Genomic DNA, 23,780 nt, shown 5'->3' with positions numbered 1-23,780 from the left:
CTAAAGTCACCAAATAAGCGACGCTTCAATGTAAGGACGCTTCAGTCATGGGTGGATGCTAACGGTTGTACTCTTTATAACGGGCGGTAGCTTGCGCCACCTAGCCTAGGAATTAAAAACCAAAATTATGATTCCTCCCTTCGCCCTTCTAAGCCAATTTGCTTCCCCTCTGCAATTTCGTAACTATCACCAGGCGGTGTGGAGTGTCACCAGGATGACCTTTGCACCTTGGCAGTGAGCCTTTCAGTTCACTGTCAAGAGTGCCTGTACGAACCGTCTTTTAATACCACCACAATTTTGGGAAAGCAGAGAGAAAAAGTGACACGCGAGGTGCTCAAGGCCAGAGCCGTATATGGGCAGAGTTTGCGCATAGATTGGGAAGTATATGCAGGCAAATAAGGAGGTGCCATTAGTCGAAAGCGGGCTGGGCGTGTTCCATGAGCGTCTTCACAAATTCGAATGCGGCCATGCCGGAAGCTGCGAATAATAGCCTAGCGGCAGTCACGAGAAACAAAATGAATAAGTGCTTCAGGGGGACTCTCGGTGACTGAAAATATGGTGCACGTAATTTTTCAATCACGGTCATGCAAAATACGAATTTATCACGGCGATCGACGTAATCCGTACGCCAGGCGCCGAGGGCCGGGAATCTGCCGTCCAAGCGATCAGACTGCGTCTGAGCAAAACAGAGTTCGAGCGGCACATTCGATTTTTACATCTTTTTGCGTGATCACAATCGAAACATCACGCGCACAATATTTTCAACCATGAAGAGTTACTACATTTAACTCTTACCGCTTATTAAAACTGTTTCTCGCTACCAGAGCTAGGAGATTCTTTTCGGCATCTGGTTGGCCAAGAGAGCATGTCAAGCCCTCTATCTGCGTCTGGTGCACACCCTGGCTCTGTCCGCTCCTCCCATCGACAAAGCTCTCCCTATATACGGCTCACCTCGAGGCATTTTATGTCCGCAATGATGTAAGAAACTGCATTAGCGCAACTAAAGTGGCGTTGTAAGGAGCTGCAATTCCTGTAACTGACAATGAAGGTCCAGCGGGTGCCGCAAAGAATCGATATCATGGTCAGAAGTTGTGCGTGTGGACGCGCGGAACAATGTACGTTTTTTGTTGTTTTTTTATCTCTCAGTAAAAATACATAGTGGCGAGTCAGCCCTCTGTCCTGAATTTCCCTTTGTCACTTCCTTTTGTACCTCTTTGCGCTGCTCTATCGCAGTATGCTTAACTCCTGATGTTAGTTATCCCCATAATGTTACCACTTTAAAGTCCACTATACTTCGTCTCACCTTAGAATGGACGAACCGTGAATGCTGTGCTAGCGCAAGCGGCTAGCCGTAAAAGGGTTATAAATACATCGCTAACAATAACGGAGTAACCTTGACTCACAGAAGAATAAACATTGACACTTTCGCTGACATACTTACGATAACAGCTGTCCAACAATTTGCGTATGCCATCAATAGGGAGTTTTAGAAAAACGTACGCAATTTTAGCGCACGCTAGCGCTAAATTTAGCGCTTGTATTAGCGCCCGCGACGCAAGAGAGTTTTAAAATATGCGTTTCTCCGTCGCGACGCAAAAGCCCAAGCATCTCGCGCTTGCGACGCCACCAAGATAGTCACAATTTTTATTTCACAAACGAAATGCTATAACTTAAGAAAAAAACAAGTTTTTTGGTCCAGAGTATTATTTTAGATTTGTTTAAACGTGAGAATGCGACGCGAGCGGTTGACCGGTTGTGTCCGCTTGCGTCGCCTCGGCAAGAAAGGTCTTGTGTACTGACCTTCGCACATCGTACCTTCGCCGAGAAATCTTCGCGCGTCACAAGCATCAAGCTGTCGGTGATCGTTGTCAAACCGAGTACAATGTCGTCCCGTATTGAAAATCGCAGTCGCGAGGATGCCGCCGACGTCGCACTCACGACGCCGCCACAGCAGCCGCTGACATAATCGTGGAAGCAGCAATTTTAGATGAGGAGCATCTCTTGCTCGGGTCTATGTCCCGCGGCGTCGTAGTCCGCACTCACACTACGCATGCGCAACTCTCCTCCTTCCCTCTCTCCAACAGCTGCGCGTTACTCTCTCCGCTCTCTCTCTCTACCAGCTGCGTGCACTTCGCGTGCGTTCGCTTCTACTCACACCGCGCGCGTATGCGCAACTCTCCTCCTCTAGTCTCCTCTCCTTCAAGTGTGAATATAAGCAGCGGTAGCGCGCTGCGCGCGTTCAGTTCACCCGCTGTTGACTCCACTTCACTCCGTTCTTTCGATGAAGTGTGATGGAAGCAACAGTCGCGTCAGTTAGTGGGTTGACGCAAGCAAGCGCCAGCACCACCCCACAAACTAACAGCAACGCTACGTCCACTAAGACAAAGCTGCGCAGCGAAGGGCACGCGACGCTGAGCGCAAACGCTTGAAGCGAGCGGCAGACCCTGAACTACGGCAACGAGAAGCGGCGGATGCTGAACTACGACAACGTGAAGCAGCGGCAGTTCGAGAACGTCGAGCAGCAGAACCTGAGGTTCGGGACCGTGAAGTTTAACGTAAACGTACGAAGCGAGCGGCGGAACCCGACCTTGGAGAACGGGAAGCCGCGTTGGTTCGTGAACGTCGAGCAGCAGAACCTGAGGTTCGGGACCGTGAAGTTCAACGTAAACGTACGAAGCGAGCGGCGGAACCCGACCTTCGAGAACGGGAAGATGGTGTAACTTTCTTTCGACCCTGCTCGTCTTGGCTTTAGCCAACTTCTCATCACGAATCCTCCTTGGAGAAGCGCAAAGACTTTTAGCGTACGCACGCTATTTCTGAGAAATAGCGCACGCTAAAATTGCGCACGCAAAGCGCAAAATCTGGTTTGCGTTCGGAGCATGCGCAGTGGCGACGACGCTATTTGCGCACGCAAAGCTTTAGCGTGGGCTATTCTAAAACTCCCTATTTTGTGTGTTTGCGTTAGCTTTGCGTGTTCCACACTGCGCGTGCGCCAAGCCAAAAATCGCGGTCTTGGATGGCGCATGGCGATGAAGCACACGCACAACGTGAGGCACGCAACCCTAACGCAAACCGCTTGCGTCTGCTTCTATGCGCAATACTAAAACTCTCCTGTAAAGTACAATCCCATACCGGCTGCGACACTATGTCGGGGCAGTGAAGAGTTGTTTGCATTTGGAAATGACATTTCGCGAGCCAAGATCGCGAGCAGTTCCGCCATACTCGCTAAGCAGGAGAATCGGGGGAGGCCGAGCGTCAAGCTGGAGACGCTATCCATAAGTAAAACGAACTGCTCTTCTCTGGACCATCTCAAGTTTAGATCTTCTTTGCTTTCGGGTCCCAGACTGCCAGCATAATCTAATTTCGATCGAACCAAGGAGTTGTATGGCACATGTGCAAGAAAATATGAGCGTATCAACACAAATGTTTAGACAGTGTATTACAACCCCTTTCTGTATCTTTCTCCCACTGATGTGGAACCCTATAGACCGACACGCTGTTTACAAACAAGCCCGCGTTTGCCCACACCAGGTGTGGGCACTGCGCGTGCGCAGAAACCGAATTTGCGTGAAGTGAGACGTCTGCGCATGCGCTGTGCCGTCGACAGCGCCACCGCAGTTGCGTGACGTCAAGGCCGCGTGTTCTAGTACAATTTCTCCCCTTCCTGCCTCACGGGAGCTCTCCTTTACAAGGATTTCTGTCCTTCATTTTATTACAAGTCCCTGGGCCACATCTGGTTTGCTGTTGTAAAGGTGAGAGGCACATGCACAAAATGACAAGTGCAAAAATATAAATATTTTTTATTCAAAAACAAAATTAACTTTGACGACAATACAAAGTGCTGTAAGGAAACAATGCCACAAACAAGATGACTACTCAAATGTCACAGTAGATGTCCCACTTCCGATATAACAGTGTTGGTGCCTTGTCTTCAGACTAGGCTTTGCGACAGTCCTGGAATAATCTATCAGTTAAACTTTCCAGTCTAAATGGCCACAAAAGTGGAACGCGACATGGCCATATTGTCTTGGTTGAACAAGATTGATGTCCCGACATGAGAACTCTTTGCCAGTGCTCGAAGGTAACCAACCCTATTGGTAAAATTTGGCTGCCATTCTAGGGTTTCATGGTGCTTCTCCCATTCTATGCTTTGGGGACAAGTTTTAGAAGATTGTTGAGATTAAAGCATATGCACAGGAAATATTCAAAATGTTCGATCTCTCCAGCGACACTAAATTTGACAAGAGCTAGGATGCAAGCACATCGCTCATGAAGGGGTTTGTGCTCTTAGGTAGCCAAACCTCTTGCAAAATTGGAGCCAAAGCAAAACTTTGGCTCCAATTCTGAGGCTTTTATGGAGCCTCTTCCCAAGCATTGTTTTCCGCATGCTTTGGTGATATTTTTTTGAAGGTTTGTGAGATCAATGCATACATACAAAAGAATGCTGAAAATGTTAATATCTTTTCAGCAACACTACAAATACGCTTCATTTCAGAAGAGTTAGAATGCAAGCAGATTGTTCATGAAAGGGCTGGTGCTCTAAGGTAGCCCAATCTCTAAGCAAAACTTCAGCTGCAATTCTGAGGCTTTCATGGTGCTCTTCCCAAGTACCATTTTCCATTGTATGCTTTGGTGACAAGTTTTAAGAACATTAGTGAGGTTAGTGCATACTCAAACAGGAATGTTCAAACTGCAGATTTTTCCAGCAATGTTTACGACATGACTCATGCAAAAGTGCTAGAAGTTGAGCTATGGGAGTGACAGTGGCAGTAGTAAGGGAGCGGTTAGCCTGGCACGGGCAGGCATTGCCTGGCTTAAAGCACAAGTGCTTTAAGCAATGTCGCATATGGAGAGAAGCATGTTTTCACCAGGGACACATTCCAGAGCTCAGCACTCCTTTCACAAGGGTGCACAGGGCTCTGCTACTCAATGTTCACGATCAGCACAACAGGGCAATTAAGTTTTTCATAACAATTCCAACTTCAGTATTTCGTGAGGAATAACAACTCTGTTCCAATAAAAGTGTGCGACAGGAAGGTAGATGCAAGAAAAACTGGCAATTAAATGATAACCAAGGCACAGGTAAGGCAGCTCACACCAGCTAACCTTTCTACATAATGACAAAGGAAGTGGCACTGCCTGTGGAACACAGCATGTGCAGATAGATGCTTTACTTTTCGAAAAGCAAGCTCCTGCACATGCATGCAGTGCTCACAGCTTCTGTACAATAACCTGCTTGTTTACAGACTGAGTTGGTGTATAGGGGTTGGGGATGTTGAAATACAGGAAAAAAGTAATGGATACAGTTTCAAGGCATGAAAAACAGCAGGTACAATATTATGTTATGAATCAGTCTTTCATTGAATATTATTTAATCACAGCCAGTACCTGGATCACGAAATGGACCTGTATGATAACATACCCAACTCGCAGACACCCATTCCTCATCTCCGAAGTCTGGGAATGCCTCTCTCACAGCATTCCTCTCGGTGCTAAGGCCAACCACTTTTGCACTATGCCACCGGAGGGGGCAGGGGCAAACCAGATGACCCCCTCCCCAGGGACGGGGAGCAGTGCCCTCGGTATCCCTTGCGCGCCGCCGGCCAGTGTTTGCCCTGCCCAGTGGCGGCTGTTTCGCGGGGGCAAAACACATGCCTTGCCCTCCGGTTGGTATACCCATGCCCATCAACATCACTTCCTAGAATGCGCACCAAAGCACATATCTGCTGCCAATAGTAACCATGAGATAGGCTGAGCACACAGAATGTAACACAAAAGAAGGAATGCAAAACTTAAACAACCCTGAAGGAATATTAGAAAAAGTATCGAGTAGAGAAGGCAGGCAGCTATGAAGTAAAAAGGCTTTACCATAACACTGTGAAACAAGAATTAAACAAATATTCTATTTGGCTTTTTTTTTTTTTTTGCACCGTACGAAGGATGTGTTATTTTTATAAAACATGCACTGTCAATCAAGCCGGACATGGCATGTTCCTACCGGAGCCACTACTTTGATGTTGCTGTTGCATGAACTGTGCCTGCCAGCTGCTTACCAGGCAACTGCTCACAGAATGCAGCTTCCCAGACTCGCAGAAGTGCAGCTTGACCCGCATAAGGTTCTCGCTATAGCCGACAACCTCAGCGAGAAGGTCTTTTCCCGCTGTAGACTCCACAAAAGCCGCACATGCTTCAGCGCTCCAGGTACGTTCACGGCCACTACCTTTAGGCTCCACGTCGGCCAAGCACGCCTGCACCGCCTGGAAGGGCAGGCGTAGGAACTGCGTTTCCAGCGTCTTAACCCAGCTCGCAGACACCCATTCCTCATCTCCGAAGTCTGGGAATGCCACTCTCACAGCATTCCTCTCGGTGCTAAGACCAACCACTTTTGCACGATACCACCGCTCATCGTCCCTGCTTCTGGCGGCTACCAGCTCACCTTCAGATTTGTGTACCAGCCTGTCTTCATTAAAGGAGCTACAGCTGCAGGCCACTTGCAAGGTCTTCATGAGACTCTCAAATCTCTCTTTGGAAGCTGACGATCCCTTCTCAATGAGCTTCTGGATGGATTTATGGCCATAGGGAAATATGAGATAGAAGTTGCTAGGGCTCACTGCATACGAGACCTGTGCCAATACTGTGCAGCCTTCCTTGGGGAGCTTGAGGGTCGCCATGCATGTGGGAACTTCCTCCTTGACATGCAGGATCATGGAATTCGTTTCACCCAGGATGTGCTTGTAAATGCAGTACTCGCCTTGCCTGCAGTAGCCCTGGTTGCTATAGAACTTGCATATCCTACTTTCGTCCTTCACAGCAAAGTCTGCAGTGGCCACTCCAGGATCGTCTGTGTCGACCTTGTAACTGTTGAAAGAGTTGTGGTAATCTTCGTCCATGGGACTGAAGTCTTCGATGGCAGATCTGTCAATTCTTTTGATGAGGGACTCTCTCCGACTCGGTGCTCGTGCATGTCCATCTCTGATCAAGCGTTCTGCAATGTCACCTTCAGTTCTACTCTTGAGATTCACAACAAAGATGTAGTCTCCGTAATCATCGCTGCTCTTCTCCTTGCTGGTCACCACGGCTACCAGCGGCGACTCACTATGGGTCAGCTGCGCAAACCGCTTCACGTCGATATCTGTCCAAGCATTCCAAGGTTCGACACCGGCTAGCTGAAACCTCAAAGCCAAGGGGCCCTGCTGTGCCAGCTTGGCATCCATCTTGTAAAGGCACAAAGAGCTGACTGTCTTCCGGTTGCCATAGTCGACGAAGAAAACTCGTGTCTGGAAGTGTGATCCCACCTTCTCCAGATCCTCGACTCTCACCCTGACCGCAGACTGCACTGCGAGGTCTCTGTAGATGTAGTAGCTCCCTTTGCGAACTTCGGAGGCAGCGCAGGGCTCCAGGTCACATCCTGCAATATTTCTTTGAACATCGGTTAAGCGTCCTCTCAGCCCAACAAGCTGGCCGTACCAGAAGTCGGGCGAGCACGTGAACGTAACTTCAACTTCAAAGCAGCTCTCTTCGGGCACAGCCGTGGGCGGAAGACTCGATGGGACACAAGGCGTGTACTCGATCTTCGAGACCGCTTCTGGGTACGCCTGTATCGAAGCGCCAGCGCCCGTGTGATTGGAAACGCTTTTGCCGTTCATGAGCGGCTTCGTTGTCTTCACGTCGGTCGGCGCCGTCACGTTGAGGTACCGCAGAAACTCCGCAAACCCGTGCTGCACGAGAAGCTCAGCTACGTTCAGGCGATTGGTCGGTTGCGCCTTTGGATCTCTCACGAACAAGTCCACGTCGTACACTCCGGCGTCCGACATCCCATAAAAAATGGCGTCGAAGAGAACTTGGCTGTGCGGAGAGACCCGCTGCAGGTCAAGGCGAGAACTCTGGCTCGTTGGCCGAACCTTGCGAAGGCAGCACGGGGCTGTCATGTTGGGCTTCGAGGAAACTTCTCTGGTGATGGGAAAAACGCAGTCGAGCCCTATCATGTCCGTGTTTCCCCGGTCAACGTACAAAATCTCGGCCGATACCTGGATGCCGCTGAGGTTCTTATGGACGTCGGTGACTTGGGCCCTGAGGAACCGCTGGCTCTTCTCCTCGAAAACCAGGCAGAACATTCCGATGTGAACTTCGTACACGTGAGACACCCCTGGCGCAGGACTCGGGACGCCGTCATCGTCGGAGTCGTCGAAGTTGTAGCGGAGGAACAGTTTCGTGGGTCTCGCGTAATGCGTTACCTGAACCGACACACGGACACGTATCGGAACGTCAGTGGGTTCTGGTATGACATGTCGCCGTGCGACGGGCATTTTGGAGTCGGCTGCAGTCACCCAAACCTCGGGGTGGATACCGAGGTCAGTTGCCCATCCCGACTGGAACGTGAGGGAGCTGCTTCGGTGCGAGGGACAGAATGGAAAGTACAGCGCAAGTCAAGTCGCGGAATCAGTCGTCGCAACCACCAACAAGGCAAACACTCGTTCACACGGACAAGAACACAGACGCGTGAAATTAATCGCGTGACACGAACTGTTCCACTGTGCAACGTCTTCTTCTTAAAAATAAGGGAAGAACAAAGACTTCCTCGTTGCGTTGATAAAACGATAACACGATAAAAGACGAAGACGAGTGAATGGATGATAATCAGGTTATTATGCTAATGGTTGTATACTCGGCTCTAAACTGTACCCTTTTTAACGGGCGGTAGCTTGCGCCACCTAGCTCATAAGTCAAAAGTTTTTTTGTTTTTTTTTGTTTCTCACCCGCCACGATTCGAATATGAACGCGAGAAAACAATGATTGCACTTTAAAGAGATACTTCAACGAAATTTGAAAGATACCAGTCATGTTCAAAAATAGGTTGAACATGACCCACAATATCCGTAAATGATAATCACAAGTTGGTATTTTGAGCCTGGTTGCTCCATTTTTCGTTATAAACGGCCCAACCTGGCAAGCGCTCGGAGAGCAGCCAGGTAACGTTAGCAGCCAGTGGAGACCACGTGACATCCGACGCAACCGTGACGTAGTTCGTCTCAGGACGAACAAAGCTGCGGTGAGGCTGGCGTCGAGAGGATGGCCTTATAGTCCTTCTAGCCACCGAAGCGGCTGCTTTTGTACGAATTTTGAGTGACGGGTTACAATCTTCTGTAATCTTGTAGAGGGACAATAGCGACTTCTGGGCTACCTCGTTGCTTCTGGGACATACAAAAGAAACTCTCGGGGAAAGAGGAGTTCCTCCCTTTCCTCTTCTCTCGTGGTGGCCAGAGGCGAGACCACTGATCTCTATTGTAGATTAGTGGGCGAGACAGTTAGAGTCACTACCTTTCAAGGTTCCTAGACGGGCATTACAAACAAGGCATTAGCGACATCCACCAGGTGCTCTTTGCTAATCGTTTAATTTGTTTTAAAATTCCTTTTTGTGCTTCTTTTAACAAGATATCGGTGTGTCCGATGTGATACTGCTCCTCTGAATACATATAGACCAAAATATCAAACCTATATGCTGGGCTAGTTGGTATTGGTCTTGGGTTGCCAAAGGCATGGTAGCGCTTTTTTGGACGAGGACAAAAGAAAGAAAGACAACGCTCGTGTCTGTCTTGTCTTTCTTTCTTTTGTCCTCGTCCAAAAAAGCGCTACCATGCCTTTGGCAACCCAAGACCAAAATATAAGTGCTGAAATTTAGTTGTAGTATCCCTTTAAGACAAGAAAAAAAGAAAGAAGACACCACGGAGCGCTAAAACTCTGTGGTGTCTGCTTATCAACATGGAAAGGTGTTGGGATTGATTTCAGGAACCATACATTCTGCAGATCATGGAGCTTGTGCCCTATGTACTCCGAGCAGTGGAGCGTTGATACACTAAGCCACCTATCCCCTCCGACACTGTCTGCATTGCCCAATAGGTACCGAAATTTGGAGTTAATCGTGAAAATATAGGGAATAAGCGCATGTGAGGCCATCATTTATACATATATATGTACTGTGCATAATTTTTCAGGTGTTTCAAATATTGGGGGTGGGCAGATGCACAGTATTCTATGGTAGATGCCTAGGCCCGAGAAAAATTAATATTGTGGGCGATGTTTGTGCTGCACAATATGTGTGCGAGATAGATCCTGTGTCGTTGACAAACATCTTATTATACCCCGTCATGAAGGACTTTCATTGATGGTGTTCCTCTACAAACACCAGTAATTCAGACCAATTCAAGAGACTTAATAAACAATATACACTTCTCTAACATATTTGTCGACACACAGAAATAGCAACAGTAAGAATTAACATAAAAAAAGCTCCAGCAGAGAGTGCAATTTTACCTCCGAGTGTGCTCAGTTGCTATGCATGCACATAGAGGTAATTTAGTCATTCACATCACGATTGTCTTTTGGTGCAGCTGCCTTGAAACATCCACATCATGCAGCATAAAAGAAAACGCATGATGCAACTGCTAATGAAACTACCCTATGTTCAAGTAGTAACAAGATGACAACTGTCGAGTTGATGCAGCTTTATTCAACATTTTTATATTTGTTTCTCAGGTTCACTGAGCATATGTAAATAAAGAAGATGAGTAAACCCCTGTTTCCCTTCACTTTATTTATAATGGCATTGAAAAAACATTTTTAGCACATTATTAATTCATAATCTAACCCAATATAAAATAGCATTAAGATATATCACAACATCATTCTAGCACGTGTAATAAACAGTACTTAAACAAGCCCTTGAGGAATGTAACACCAAAAACCACGAAAAATGCCAATGACTCTTATGGTTATAGTAAGAATCAAATGCCCAAACAATTTACATTTGACTAGATTTTGTTAAAATTAATGTAAACAGTGTATTCTGGCCTACAAACATGACAACTAATTGTTACTTCACCCAGGGGCGGATTTAGAGGGGGGGGGGGGGGGGGGGGGGGGTCTGGATGTCCTGACCCCCCTCTTGATTTCTGCTTGTGCAAATTTTAGAGCAGAAAACGAAGGAGAGGGGGAGGGGGTTCCTACACATGTGGTATGCTGACCAACACCTGACCCCCCCCCCCCCCCCCCCTTCCCTCAGGAAATTCCTGCATCCTCCCCTGACTTCACCATTGGTGCCTTCTTTTCAGGAAATAAATATAAAATCCACATACTGCATCAGCACTGCTTGAGGAGAAACAAGATGGTTAATGTTTCCTCAAATACCACACTTGTGATTTGCACACAAAGCACAAAGGTAGTCAAAACTGGTCAGACAAACTTGAGGAAGAGTCATCAGTAGCAGACGACATTTCGCTAATAAAAGACAGTGTTTGTGGCTTCACTTTAGGTTTTGAAGAAACTAGATCTTTAAGCAAAGTATTGCCTGCCACTCTCAAACTCCCAGAAGGTTCTTTGTATCCCTTACAAGCACATGCGATTTGATGCACTGGATTCTGGTACTGTCCACCATGAGCTGAGAGTTGTAACAGAGGGCAAAGCGTACACTTCAGAATGAGATCATAAGGCCATTGAGGCAAGTTGATACAGATACAATATACTATAAGGAAAATATTGCGATGTTATCATATTCCACGCAAGTGTCCTTATCCGAGTATGGCTGCTAGGAAATAATATACCCGCGGCAACAGTATGAAGACGAGACATGCCTCAAGCATTATACAGTTGAACCTTGATTTAAGGAAACCCAATTTTACGAATTTCCTGATGTAATGAACAAATTCGGATTCTCCGTGCAGCCTACGCGCGATGTCTCCCTTCCTCGACTTTACAAAGTTCCCAATTTAACGAAATAATTAAAGGGTCCCGGTGACTTCATTAAATTGAGGTTCAACTGTAGTAGGCAAGGCCAACTTTTCATCGAAAATATAATGTATATTCTCTATCGAGCAAACAATACATAATTAGTGACAGCATCATAAAGCTCAAAGGCTCGAAAGGAATATAGCGGTACATGCTTTAGAGATACATGGAACCGAGCTCTCGCAGAAAAGTGTGCTTGCACTTTTTATACTGAAAAAATTGTAAGGGTGCAGGCGAGCTGGTGGAAGTTAACCATAGTTTTGTTTAACCCGAGACTGGGGTATTTCGGAAAAGGGACGAGAAGAAAAGAGGCCACAAGGAGGCGACGTCTCAAACACAGCTCAAACTCAAACAGCTGTGTTTGAGACGTCGCCTTCTTGTGGCCTCTTTTCTTCTCGTCCCTTTTCCGAAATACCCCAGTCTCGGGTTAAACAAAACTATGGTTAACTTTTTATACGTGGCTTGCGTTGACGTCACATCAGCTGCCATTGTTCCGTACCATGCTCCTGTGCCCGTACCTTCTGCAGCATGCGCTTGGCACCCTCCATTCTGTTCTTCTCGGCAAGGTTTGATGAGAAAAAATTCGATGGTATGAAATGTAAGCTGCGGAAGGTATGGACACAGGAGCATGATATGGAGGAGCAAAGGCGGCTCTGGTACGGTCCCAATGACATCACATGCAAGGCACGTATAGCCTATGCCATGAATGGCGTAGCCAGGATTATTATTATTTTTTTTATTTTGGGGCGGGGCGGAGCTAAAGGTGTTAGGACGTATATGACTTAGGGTGTGTGTGTGTGTGGGGGAGGGTGTCTGAAGCCCTATAAGCTCTCACCCTGGCTATGCCACCGTATGCCATAGACACTCAGTATGCTAAATAGCTACACATAAAGAGTTGGTATTTGCAAAAAGGCAGTTAGACATGATGCATCTTAGCATGGCCCACAACAGACCGACTGCACAAATTTCAGTGGTGAAGTGCCTTTGATAAGGAGGCGGTGATTTTCCCTCTCTGCGGCGGGTGAGGGTACCATATCCTCGTAGCAATCCCCCTATCGATGTCTTTGGCGACGTTCATCCTCTCTTGGCCGTTCTCTCCAGTCATTACAAACATGTCTACCTGATACATGCCCGCCTCAGAAGTTCCATAAAAGACTGCCTCCAGCTCTGCACCTGGTGTGACGCACCAGTCCACCATGTCTCGAAGACGCGTGCTGCTGGGCGACGTCAGGCGGCGAAGGGAACAGGGAACAGTTAGGCACGGAATCTTGGCGTCAATTTCAGACAGGGGAAACAGCTTGGTCATGCCCAGCACTAGGGATAGCCCGCAGTCCACACAGCAGACCTCGGCGGATATGGGCATGCCGAAGCCGTCCTTCTGGACGTCTAGCACGAAGGCCCTGGCGAGGTCGAAGTTCCTGCCGGTGTCCGCTACGCAGTAGGCTCCCACGTTCAGCGTGTAGAAGTGCTTCGTCTGTCCGCGGACGAAGTCTCGGATGTACGGATCGCGGTGTTTGTTGTCCTTCAGCCTGAGCCAGAACTTCGTAGGGCTGGAGCACACCTGCGATCACACGCATAACTCTGCCCCATCCCTCACGGTGCATCACTGCCCTGCCCTTCATTATACCTCTGTTCATTAATCACTAACATAATCACCCCCTCTAGACGGGCCTCACAGGCATTATTGTACGGGCTACACGCCTTTCTGTGACGCCTGCGCTCACGAGCGCAAATAAATACCAAATACCAAATGAAGTTGCTGACCCAGACGGGCAGAGGGACCTTCATCGGAATGCATCTGAGCTCGGGGATGAGTGGAACTTGCATTGCTTGGAACTCGAATATCAGCTGCGCTGAAGCCAAAGCTTTCAGCGGCTGAACCCACAAATAGCAGGGTAGCTGAACGGCTGAACCGCCAAGCTACAGTGGGCTAGCTGAGCTGGTGCCTCAATGTCCTTCTGTTTAGGGTGATGCCACCCTTTGTAGCACCCGATGCCGACAGCACGCGCTCACGGGGAAAATACAAAGAAATCGACGAAAACAAAATGTCGCCATAGCACAGACATCGCCGAAGACGCGTGCAGGGACAAGCTCTTTCACGCGCTTCTGAACAAAAAATAAAAATAAACCCGTGGGACAAAATGGCCTAATGTCTCCACCCTAAGCAAAGCGCACATGAAGGTATTCTAGCTGAGCTGAGCCAGCTGAGCTGAATTTAGTGAACTGAGCAAGCTAACAAACCACATCTACCGCGTGGAACAATATCCCAACGTTGCGTGAACAGGCGTAAAGTCTTGACCGTCTTGACGTCTTGACTCTTGAGCGGCCTTGCCAGCCTTGCTGGCCTTGCCGCCTTGCCTTGAGTAGCCCTGAGTGCATTGAATCAGCCAGCCAGTCAACCAAGCCAGTCGCCAACCACCAAACTTTTTTTTTTTTTTTTAGCTGAATTAAGAGAATGTACGGACGCAGTTTTAGCCAACGTTTGTTTAAGCATTTCAAGCGTTCCAGTTTCGGCGGTTTTCGTGGACCTTTTCGTTTCCGTCTCACGCGTCTCACGCCGCTAGGGACCCTTGCAATCGGATTTCCAAATGTTGTGGTAGTGAACGTTGGTGGTGGCTACCGGTGGCTACTTCGCTCTTCGGTTTTTCATGCCACCGTATTTCCGCGATGGCTACGTCCACGGGAACTCGTCGGGAAGATAAAAAACAGGTATAGTAGGTAGCATGCTCCCTATCACGGCGATGGCAGTGTTGGACATTTAGGAAATGCGGGCAGTAATCGTCCGGTCGGTCTGTGGAATTTTTGCCGAGTTTGCGTTCAGTTCCTACCGCAAAACGCGAGGTGTGGATAAGATCTAGTTCAATTTCGAAACCATTGGGAGTTGCGAATTGTTAATTGTGCTACTGGGGTGCCATGAAATCAAACTGTTTTTCATGTGTCAATTTCTAACATCTGAAATTTATCTCGAAGCTGTAGACCGTGAACCACTCCGCTGCAAGCACCTTTGACGTAGTTCTAATGACATCGGAAGTTTCTATTATTCTTTCATTTTCAGGAGACCACAACGCTGCCGTTGCATGACAGGATGATGCAAGTAGTTGATAAACATGGCGAACTGATACAAGTTCAGGCATTGGTAAGCTTTCCTCTTTCTAAAGATCCAGCATTAACTTTGCGTACAAGAGCATGAAGTTCAACTTCGAGATTTAGGCGAGGAGACATGATATGTGATATGGACACAGCCTCAAAAGCAGCCGTGATGTACTACAGCAAGACAACTGAAACGTGAGACCAAGCAAGCAGAGAGAAGACAAACAGACAGGCAGAGATGTGCATTGCTTATCAAACATATCACCGCCACTCGGTTATTCAAATATTGACCTATAGCCGGCTACTCAAAGCTAAGTTGATTACCGCAGCAGCTGGAATGTCTTCCTCAGGTTGGGTTTCAATTGAGGAGCAGAAAGTTCATTACATAGTTCGACTAAAAAGAGGACAACATGTGCCAAAGACGGACTATCTCGTGGCAACATTGAGTTTGGGCAGCACTGTACACTGCGCGGAACTGTTAGCATGACTGCGACGTTGGCACATAGCATGCATGGCGTCACCGGACAAAGAGAAATCCTTGGTGGTAGATATCGCTGTTGTCATACCGGAACAGTACCACCAATTTTCGCTAGTCTGCCCTACGGGCCTAGGTTACCTGCATACTGTTGCCCATATTTATTACGATTGTACACTCACTACTTTTCTCTTCTCTTTTGTTACAGAGCAGAGGATTCGTAGAGCTTGTGTACTGGCTGAAATACCGACCAGCGAGATGCATCTTCAGCTTCGAGGACCAAATGCAGATATGTGCCAATCAGCTCGACAATCTCGCAGAGCAGTACAGGGCTCCCATCGACGAGTGGCTGGCTCGCATGACTCATATTGAGCAGGATCTGACGAAGGCCCTTAGGATTCCACATAACAGGTACGCTTTAAATTCCTTGAAGTGGTCCCGGTTGCCCGTTATGATGCTTGGTGTCTGAAATGCAAATCTGTATCCGTAATTCACTCATATATGCCTCCACAAAAACGAAACTTGGTCCAAGCTCGCAAGGCCATTAAGTTTTAAAAGACTTATCTTGGTATTTAAATTGTTTGTTCAGTGCATTTAAAAAAGGCAGACATTTTCTTCTTTTTTTGTGCTCTTTTCTCACTTTATATCTGCCTGCTATATCCAACTCGCTGCAACCGACCAAGTAGACTCATTATTCTTATTAAAACTTTGGTTGGGGCTAGTTGGTTCATATCGATTAAAAGGTTAAAAGGCGCAAACAAACGGGACGAAAAAAGTCACACGTACGACACCTGTCGCCTGTCCTTGCCGTACGTTTGTCTTTTTTCGTCCTGTTTGTTCGCGCCTTTTAAGCTTTTAATCATTGCTTTTAGTGCATGCTTATTTCCTGAGGTTTGCCTGCCCGTGTATGTTGTGAGAGTGACTATCCAACTTCTTTTTGCCCTCTAATAACAATGTCAAAGAAATACAGCAAGAATTGCTTTATCGCACATATCAGGGGAGTGTCCTCTTTTTTCCGTAAGGATGAGAAATTTACACAAGCTGGGTATTGAACAAATTAAAGTCAGCATTGAATAGTGGGACAACAAATTTTGTTTTCTTCTAAATTACTTCGAGGTAAACAGATTTTAGTCTCATTACCCGGACACATGGGTCCACTTCAGTGGCTCACAGGTTATGTCATTATCACAAGTTGAAAGTTGGTCGCAGCCCTGTGGAAATGGAATATGTAGAACTTAGCAGTCTGCTGGAACCACTGATCTCTATGTCTATTTGCTGGATCGCGTTTGACCAGCTCCTCCTATGGACCGGAATGCGGTCACTGGCGGCCATCTTTAGGTAGAGTTATATCATCTCTAGCCATCATAGTAATATGGCGGACAGCGCAATGGCGGCAGGCTGCCATAAAATAGCCGTAGATCTAGTACACTGTACCGTGGGTGACATTTCGTGCTTGATTGAAGTTGTTCGACGAAGCAGATTCTTGAAACCCGGCGTGAACAGTAGCCTCATCTTTGAGGACCCGGCAAAAGTTCTACGAAAGCGCAGCACCGGGGGAAAGCAGCGCAGCTCGCATCAAAAGCAGACTCCGTACCGTCGTCTGCTTTCGATGCTTCTTTCGATGCGACTTTCAATACGTGCTGTGCTGCTTTTCTCCCGGTGCTGCAATTTCGTGAAACTTTTACCAGGTCCTCAAAAACTGTTCTGTACTGTTCACGCCGGGTTTCAAAAACATGTTTCGTCAAATAATTTTAATCAAGCACGCAATATCACCCACGCTATTTTGACCGCAGCCTGCCAACCCGCCTGCCAAAACGCTATCTGCCATGGATGAATGATAGCGGCTGCAGCAGCTTACAATGGCTAGAGGTGATATAACTCTACCTAAAGATGGCCGCCAGTGACCGCATTCGCGGAGCGGGCAAACGCGATCCAGCAATTGTCATAGAGATCAGTGGCTGGAACATACTCTGGCATTCTGCTGGTGTGGTGCAAGGTCCTAACAACAGGTTTATTGTCATATTGTTCATGATTGTGGAGTGGGAGCCTCTTTCTTTGCCTATTCTCACACGCAAGTGCTTACGTGTGGCAGAGTGAAGAAACCTGAAATTAAATCATAAATATTATTATTATATTCAACCTCAAAGGGTCGTGTGCAGCGTGGACATAAGCATGGGACTATCAAGTGACTTCCTTTCCAGGGGCTTGTGCAGACACGGCATATTGCAGAGCTATTTTCTTGTGCTCTTTTTCTTTGAGTGCTCCACTCAAGAAGGGTGAATTATGTGTTTTGTGTTACGTGCAGGCATACCTCGGCAAACCTCACTCATGAGGGCCCTCACTCACCCTCACTCACCCTCATCTTCACAGGTGAGGTGAGGGGGAGTGAGTTTCTGAACCAGGAAAATTCATGAGTGTGAGGGTGAGTGAGGGCCGTGAGGGGGGTGAGGGCCGTGAGGGGCCGTGAGGGCTGTGAGGGCCGTGAGGGCCGTGAGGGGCCGTGAGGGGCCGTGAGGGCCGTGAGGGCTGTGAGGGTCGTGAGGGCCATGAGGGCCATGAGGGCCATGAGGGCGGTAAGGGGTATGAGGGCCATGAATGCGTGAGGGGCGTGAGGGTGGTGAGCGGCGTGAGGGCCATGAATGCGTGAGTGGTGTGAGGGTGGTGAGTGCGTGAGTGGTGTGAGGGCCATGAGTGCGGTGAGGGCAGTGAGTGGCATGAGAGGCGTGAGGGCCGTGAGGGCGGTGAGCGCATGAGGCGTGTGAGGGCCATGAGTGCGGTGAGTGCGTGACGCCCCCTTCAGATCGAGCATCTTTCTCAGCAATTTTGGAGTTAATGGCGGGTTGTTCTCTAGTTTTCCGTAGATCGACACGAATTGCTGAGATCGGGTGCGGCTCGGAATAAGCAAGCAATTCGGAGCAATTCAAATGCGTTTGAAACGGCTGCATCCAATCAGGGACGCAAAATTTTCACGTGATACCTCGTGCCGGTGATGATGACACCGAAAGACTTGGTTCTGGTTTGAAATCAATCGTTTTTTTGGAAATAAACTGTTTCAGAAAGGTGCATTAGTATTCTTAACGAGATTTAAATGCATAAAAACACGTTTATAACGCGTAATTGTGTCTAAATAGTGCAAGAAAAATAAAATTTTATGATGACGATGGCAAATTGCAGCAATTGGTTGCTGCGTGTGATCGCGGGCGGCCCGTGTTGCTTTAGTTGCGACGTAAGGTTTCTGGGCGAATTTGCCCCATCTGAAGCTGGCCTGAGTGGCGTGAGGGCCATCAGTGCGTGAGGGGTGTGAGGGCCGCAAGAGCGGTGAGGCGCGTGAGGGCGGTGAGTGGCGTGAAGGCGGTGAGTGGCGTGAGGGCGGTGAGTGGCGTGATGGCCGTGAGTGGCGTGAGGGCCATGAGGGCGGTGAGTGGCGTGAGGGCCGTGAGGGCCGTGAGGGCGGTGAGTGGCGTGAGGGCCGTGAGGGCCGTGAGGGCGGTGAGTGGCGTGAGGGCCATGAGTAAGTGAGGGGCGTGAGGGTGGTGAGTGCGTGAGGGCCGTGAGGTTCAGTGAGGGTGAGTGAAGGGCTGAAGGTGAGTGTGACTGTGAGGGTGAGGGTGAGTGAGGGGCTGAAGGTGAGTGTAGCTGTGAGGGTGAAGGTGAGTGAGGGGCTTAGGTGAGTGTGGCTGTGAGGGTGAGGGTGAGTGAGGGCGACCTAAAATGCCGACCTCTGCGTGCAGGCACGTAGCCGGGGGGAGGGGGCATGACGCCCGGGCTCCCCCCCCCCCCCCCCCCCCCCCCGAAATCTTCTATTTTGCTGGGTCCTCTTCCTTCCCCTTCCCTTCATACAGCATTTTGTCATGGGCGCCCCCCCCCCCCCCCCCCCTCTTCCCGAAACAAAATCCTGGCTACGTGCCTGGTGGCAGGAGGGGAGAAAAGATTCCAAGCCTTTCATGGTAACAGTTCTTGGGATTTTAGGCCTGGCTTGAGAATTTTCATTAAGGAACAAGCATAGTATCTGGGTTTTAGCTCTACTAAGGCAGTAAAGCATATTCTGTTGATGTTACGAAAACCTTTTCCTCTCATTGTAAAGCTCAATTAATCCAATAAATACACCACAAAGGCATAGATATTGTAAAGCTCAATTAATCCAATAAATACACCACAAAGGCATAGATATATGGTATGTAAAATTAGGGCTCAATTCCTTTTCTCCCGAATTCAAAGAATGTGGCAACTGGACATGGTATGTTGATGAACTAGCGGCTCCATTTCCTTGCATAAGTGCCAAAGTGGGCTTCTGTTGATGCAAAAAAGTACTACAGTTCCAAAAATTCAAGAAAAGTGCCTTTACCATGTTCTCTGTACAAGAGGTGCTTTTATTGATTTGGTTCTTGGAAATAAATCGAGGAAGCAGCCTTTGAAAAAAGGTCACAATCTCATTCACCGGAAGAAATAAAAATCGGTTCAGATAAAATCCAAAATTGTGTCCCGAGTTCTTCAAAAACAAAAATCTGAAACCATGCAGCTCCAACTTATTGTTGTTTCGGGTACTGCAAAACCCTGAAGTGGGTTTAACTCTGAGGAATTCCTTGTTCAGGTTCTGGTCGCATGCAATGTATGATGATGGATTCCACCAGCTGCTGGAGTCTTACCTCCGCCTGGCCCCGAGGTAAGCACACTTTCGTTGCAGTCTTTGAAGAACAGGGGTTCTCTTCGACGAGCAACAAGCACTCGTTAGACTACCATAAAATTACGAGAGATGCCTCACACCCGAAAGATGGCCCGCCCCCAATTTTTGGCTCGATTTGGTATTTTTTTTTAAACACCGAAAGGTAGCCCACCTTTAGTAATAGTAGTGTTGGGATCAATGATAGCCCCGGCGTAGATGCGGCTAGTTCGCTAGGGCGCGATAGTAGCGAACGTTGCTGACTGGGAAGATCAGTCATCTTTGCTTCGTTGCCCCTCACCACCGTAACAAGCTTGGAAAGGGCACAACCTAAAAATAGCAATTTTTAAAACTTTTCTCTATTGTACTTCGAAAGTTAGCCCACTTCATATTTTCAGCCGGTTTGCTCCTGATGTTAGCTGGGCTATCTTTCAGGACTTTACGGTACTTCAGTAGTTGTGACCTCTGTTGATTTTAGCAAGGCTTGTTACCATGTCTGCAAGGACAGGGCTTGCAAGCTACTGTTTTGAGGGATCCTGTTCATTTAGTAAATTGTTCGGAAAAGGAATGCCTGATTCCGTCTTCAGGTTGGAATAACTTTGGCCCATAGCTTTGTTGTGCCATTGAGTGGTCATTGTTACAGACATTTATTCAATTCGCATGAGCTGAAGCTTGAAGGGTGTAAAGAGTACAAAGACATAGAAAGAGAGTCCCATAGACCGTTTTTGCCAAGCACTTGGGGCATGCATGACGCCGCCATAACTAGCCCACAGGTGGCAGTGCACGAGACGACTTGCACATGCAGAGCAGTGGCGAGATTGGTGCATGTGAAGATCTAAAGTTCCCTTCGATGCATCGTGGCAGCGGTGCCGCATCTGAACTGGCTGGCGAGATCGGTCTGTCGGATTAGCTGTTTTCTCTTCCAAAATATGATGTGTGACATTGACTCTAGTCATTTGCCTTCTAGATAGGTACTCATTTATCCCTTATCCAACGACTTTCTCCAGTCCAAAATAGCTTGCCGGGGTCCTGTGCCCATTCTAACCTCTCTGCAACTGTCCCCTCCCTTTCCCTTTCACAAACTGGAGGCATTTGTGCCGTACATCACTCCGTAGTTACTGACGGCTGAAGAAACGCAAGACGTCAGTTATTATCTTCACGCTTCTTGTTTCGTGATACGTTTTTCGGTGCTCTTATCAGCCAATGTCGCAATTTCATTGGCTGTGGAGTGACAATGGGGTGCTCGGGACTTTTCGTTTCCTAAAGTGTCGTTGAGTGTAGTCCTTTGAGCAGATGATGTGCATCGTTCGGTGTGCAGGTACACGGAACTTCACCGCTACCTTATCACCAAGGAGATGGAGGATGTTGAAGACAGGGTGTACAAGCTGGTGTTCCGCACCTTCCTGCGGCTGTCCACTTACAAGGAGTCCAAGGTGACCCGAGAAAAACCCTCCAGAGTTTTCCTCGCTATTCGTGCTTTCCTGTTTCTGGGGCGCCGATTGACTGATGTAGTCTAGCGGAGCTAAACAAACTTATACTGCCGTAGTAACATGGGGGTGCCTCCGCTTTGAAATTCTCCTCGGAGGTTGTGGAATGAATCTCGACACATTTAAACGATTGTACCGAGGTTCATCGACCCGTAAACGTCTTTCACATCTGTCAATTTTGCCAGGTGTGACCAGAGTACTTCTGCAAATTTCTCGCTTCTTTTTTGCCATTTTGTTTTAATGCCTTTTGTTCTATACCATGCAAATGTGAGCCCAGTGCTAATGATCTTCTAAAGTGACATTCCCAGTGCATGCGGGGCAATAGTGCGTGTTTAATGAATCCACTTCTCCATTTTACTAACTGATTTCCTAACTATTATTGTGGCAATACTATGAAGTGGTCTCCAGGTCGAGACTTTTGATGTTCTCAATTTGGTCTTGCTTCATCACAAATGCCTTTATACCACGCAGGTGAATCACATTGACAAGGAGAAATTTGCCAACCTCCTCTACGACAACTTCATCTTTGACATCCCGAAGATCTTTGACTTGTGCGTCCTGTTCCAGCGAGGCAATCACGACCTCGTCTGCCGCATGGTCGAGAACATCATGGGTTGTCAACAGAAGTACACCTCGGACCTGAAAGACATCGAAGACACCATGCTCATGGTGATTTCATTCAATCAATCAGTATTTTGTGTTCGTACGAAATAGTACAGACACTGGGGGTCGTTTCTTGTCCGGGTCTGGTCGCCCATTTTCTCGGCAAACAACATGTATGCACGGGGACAGAAGTACATCAATGTACCTAATAGAACACACAAGTAAAATAAAGATCAGCATTAAGAAACTCACAAAAACTTGTTAAATGGATTATCATTTTTGAGCCAACTCTATGCACTTTTGTGTTTGTCCTTCGGTTTGTAACCAACAAAGCTGGTGGCATGCGCCTCTTGCATACCTACTTCAATCATGCATACGGGAGTAATGCGTCCAATGAATGTGATGTGATATATTAGCATCTTGATGGCAATTACAGTTACCAGAAGTCCTTTTATGTTTATTTACATATTATGTTTATATTGATATAGCAAGAGAGAAACATTTGAATTGCAGTAATGCTACAACAAAAGTTGTTGGTTGGTTGCGGGAAGCCCGTCCATGGGAAGGGGCAGTTAGGTCAGAAAATGATCTGAATTGGTTTTAAATCTGACAGAAGACCTCACGGACGTCGACAAAAAACATTTCTAGAATTTACGCGGCAGTTCCTAGGCACTTTAATAAACATCTGTGCAGTACAATGCTGCGAAACGCTGTCGCGCTTCAGCGACAATCTGCCCCTTTTTTTATGAGGGAGTTGTTTTTTTTTTTTCCGATATAGTGTTTTGACATTTGAGTGCATAGCTATCTTGTTCTTAGGTGCCTTTATCTGATCGGGAATACGAACGACTTCCTGCAGGCATTTGAGAGAGCGGTGCACTCCATTCAGTCGGACATCGACGATGATGAATTTGAGACGCTGCCGAGACGGCTAGACGACCTGGCGAAAGGATCGGAGCTGAGCTCCATGCCCTTCTGGAAGCTGCTGGAGAGGGTCACATACACCGTGGACATTGCAGCCAGCCTGCTGGCCTTCTTCGAGGTCTATCCAGCCGTCGCAAAGATCTTTACTCTTGGGACTGTCGGACCTCGGTTGGTCAAGTATTTTCTCTGGATTTTGTTCATTGTGCTCTTATGACTTGGCATGGTTGGGCACGTAAAAGGTATTCACTGTGCTGAGAGGTTGGCATTGCTACTACAATGTTATACTACTACAGTGAAAGCTCGTTAATTCAAACTTCAATAATTCGAATTGATGAATATTTCGAACTGTATGACTTGGTCCAGCCAAGCTTCCATAGAAGTCTATGTATAAAAAAGCCCATTAATTTGAACGCTAGTAGGTTCCACCACAAATAATTCGAATTACGCTCCACCGCGCCGGCGGCTTCACGCCTGGCACACGGCCAGAGAAACGCACCCGCTGCCTACACACGGGGCTGCGTCGTCTCCGAAACTGAGAGAACGGTGAGAGAAGGCAAAATCGGGAAAAATCTAAACGGCGCGGAGGCGGTCAGAAGCGCCAGAAGGCAGCGGCGGCTGCCTCCTCTTCAATCTACGTGCACGTGACCTCCGAGACTCCTTGCCTGCGCCGACCCGCCAAACAAAAAAAAAAAAAAATCCTTGGTGGGCTTTTGCTCCCCTCCCCCCTCTCCCCCCCTCTTTTACAACGCCTAAACACACACAC

The 23,780-nt window shown here is 47.8% G+C and overlaps 3 protein-coding genes across 4 annotated transcripts in view; 1 reads left to right on the top strand and 2 right to left on the bottom strand.

Moving 5' to 3' along the window:
- Positions 1-3,779: 3,779 nt before the first annotated feature.
- LOC115326568 (tudor domain-containing protein 1) lies at positions 3,780-8,646 on the bottom strand. Its single transcript, XM_029987514.4, has one exon. The coding sequence runs from the start codon at positions 8,304-8,306 to the stop codon at positions 5,973-5,975; it is 2,334 nt and encodes a 777-aa protein (XP_029843374.3). The 5' UTR covers positions 8,307-8,646; the 3' UTR covers positions 3,780-5,972.
- Positions 8,647-12,238: 3,592 nt separating this feature from the next.
- Positions 12,239-13,784, bottom strand: LOC121838010. The gene is made up of 2 exons (XM_042293971.1): positions 13,529-13,784; positions 12,239-13,331 (listed from the first exon to the last, which is right to left on the bottom strand). Exons 1-2 carry the CDS (start codon positions 13,606-13,608, stop codon positions 12,749-12,751), a joined length of 663 nt encoding a protein of 220 aa, XP_042149905.1. The 5' UTR covers positions 13,609-13,784; the 3' UTR covers positions 12,239-12,748.
- A 500-nt stretch (positions 13,785-14,284) lies between these two features.
- Positions 14,285-23,780, top strand: part of LOC8026598 (activating signal cointegrator 1 complex subunit 2) — a 35,595-nt gene continuing 26,099 nt past the window's right edge. Inside the window, exons 1-7 of one of the 2 annotated variants that reach the window (XM_029987515.4) lie at positions 14,285-14,490; positions 14,837-14,917; positions 15,555-15,757; positions 19,938-20,009; positions 21,325-21,439; positions 21,965-22,162; positions 22,953-23,185. In XM_029987515.4, the coding sequence (XP_029843375.3) occupies positions 14,449-14,490; positions 14,837-14,917; positions 15,555-15,757; positions 19,938-20,009; positions 21,325-21,439; positions 21,965-22,162; positions 22,953-23,185 (944 nt within the window). In that variant the 5' untranslated portion in view covers positions 14,285-14,448. Of the gene's footprint in view, positions 14,491-14,530; positions 14,623-14,836; positions 14,918-15,554; positions 15,758-19,937; positions 20,010-21,324; positions 21,440-21,964; positions 22,163-22,952; positions 23,186-23,780 lie in introns of those variants that run through there. The other variant, XM_029987516.3, reaches the window with a different exon arrangement.

The sequence above is a fragment of the Ixodes scapularis genome, unplaced genomic scaffold (assembly GCF_016920785.2).
Source record: "Ixodes scapularis isolate PalLabHiFi unplaced genomic scaffold, ASM1692078v2 PGA_scaffold5__190_contigs__length_132052651, whole genome shotgun sequence".
Lineage (NCBI taxonomy): Eukaryota > Metazoa > Arthropoda > Arachnida > Ixodida > Ixodidae > Ixodes > Ixodes scapularis.
The sequence above is the reverse complement of the archived record's forward strand: the minus strand, read 5'-3'. Positions and strand labels throughout refer to the sequence as shown.

Coding starts and splice junctions, on each gene's coding strand:
- LOC115326568 (XM_029987514.4), bottom strand. CDS start 8,306: ATGCCCGTCGCACGGCGACATGTCATACCAGAACCCACTGACGTTCCG.
- LOC121838010 (XM_042293971.1), bottom strand. CDS start 13,608: ATGCAAGTTCCACTCATCCCCGAGCTCAGATGCATTCCGATGAAGGTC. Junction 13,332..13,528: donor TGGGTCAGCAACTTCATTTG/GTATTTGGTATT, acceptor GGTGTGCTCCAG/CCCTACGAAGTTCTGGCTCA.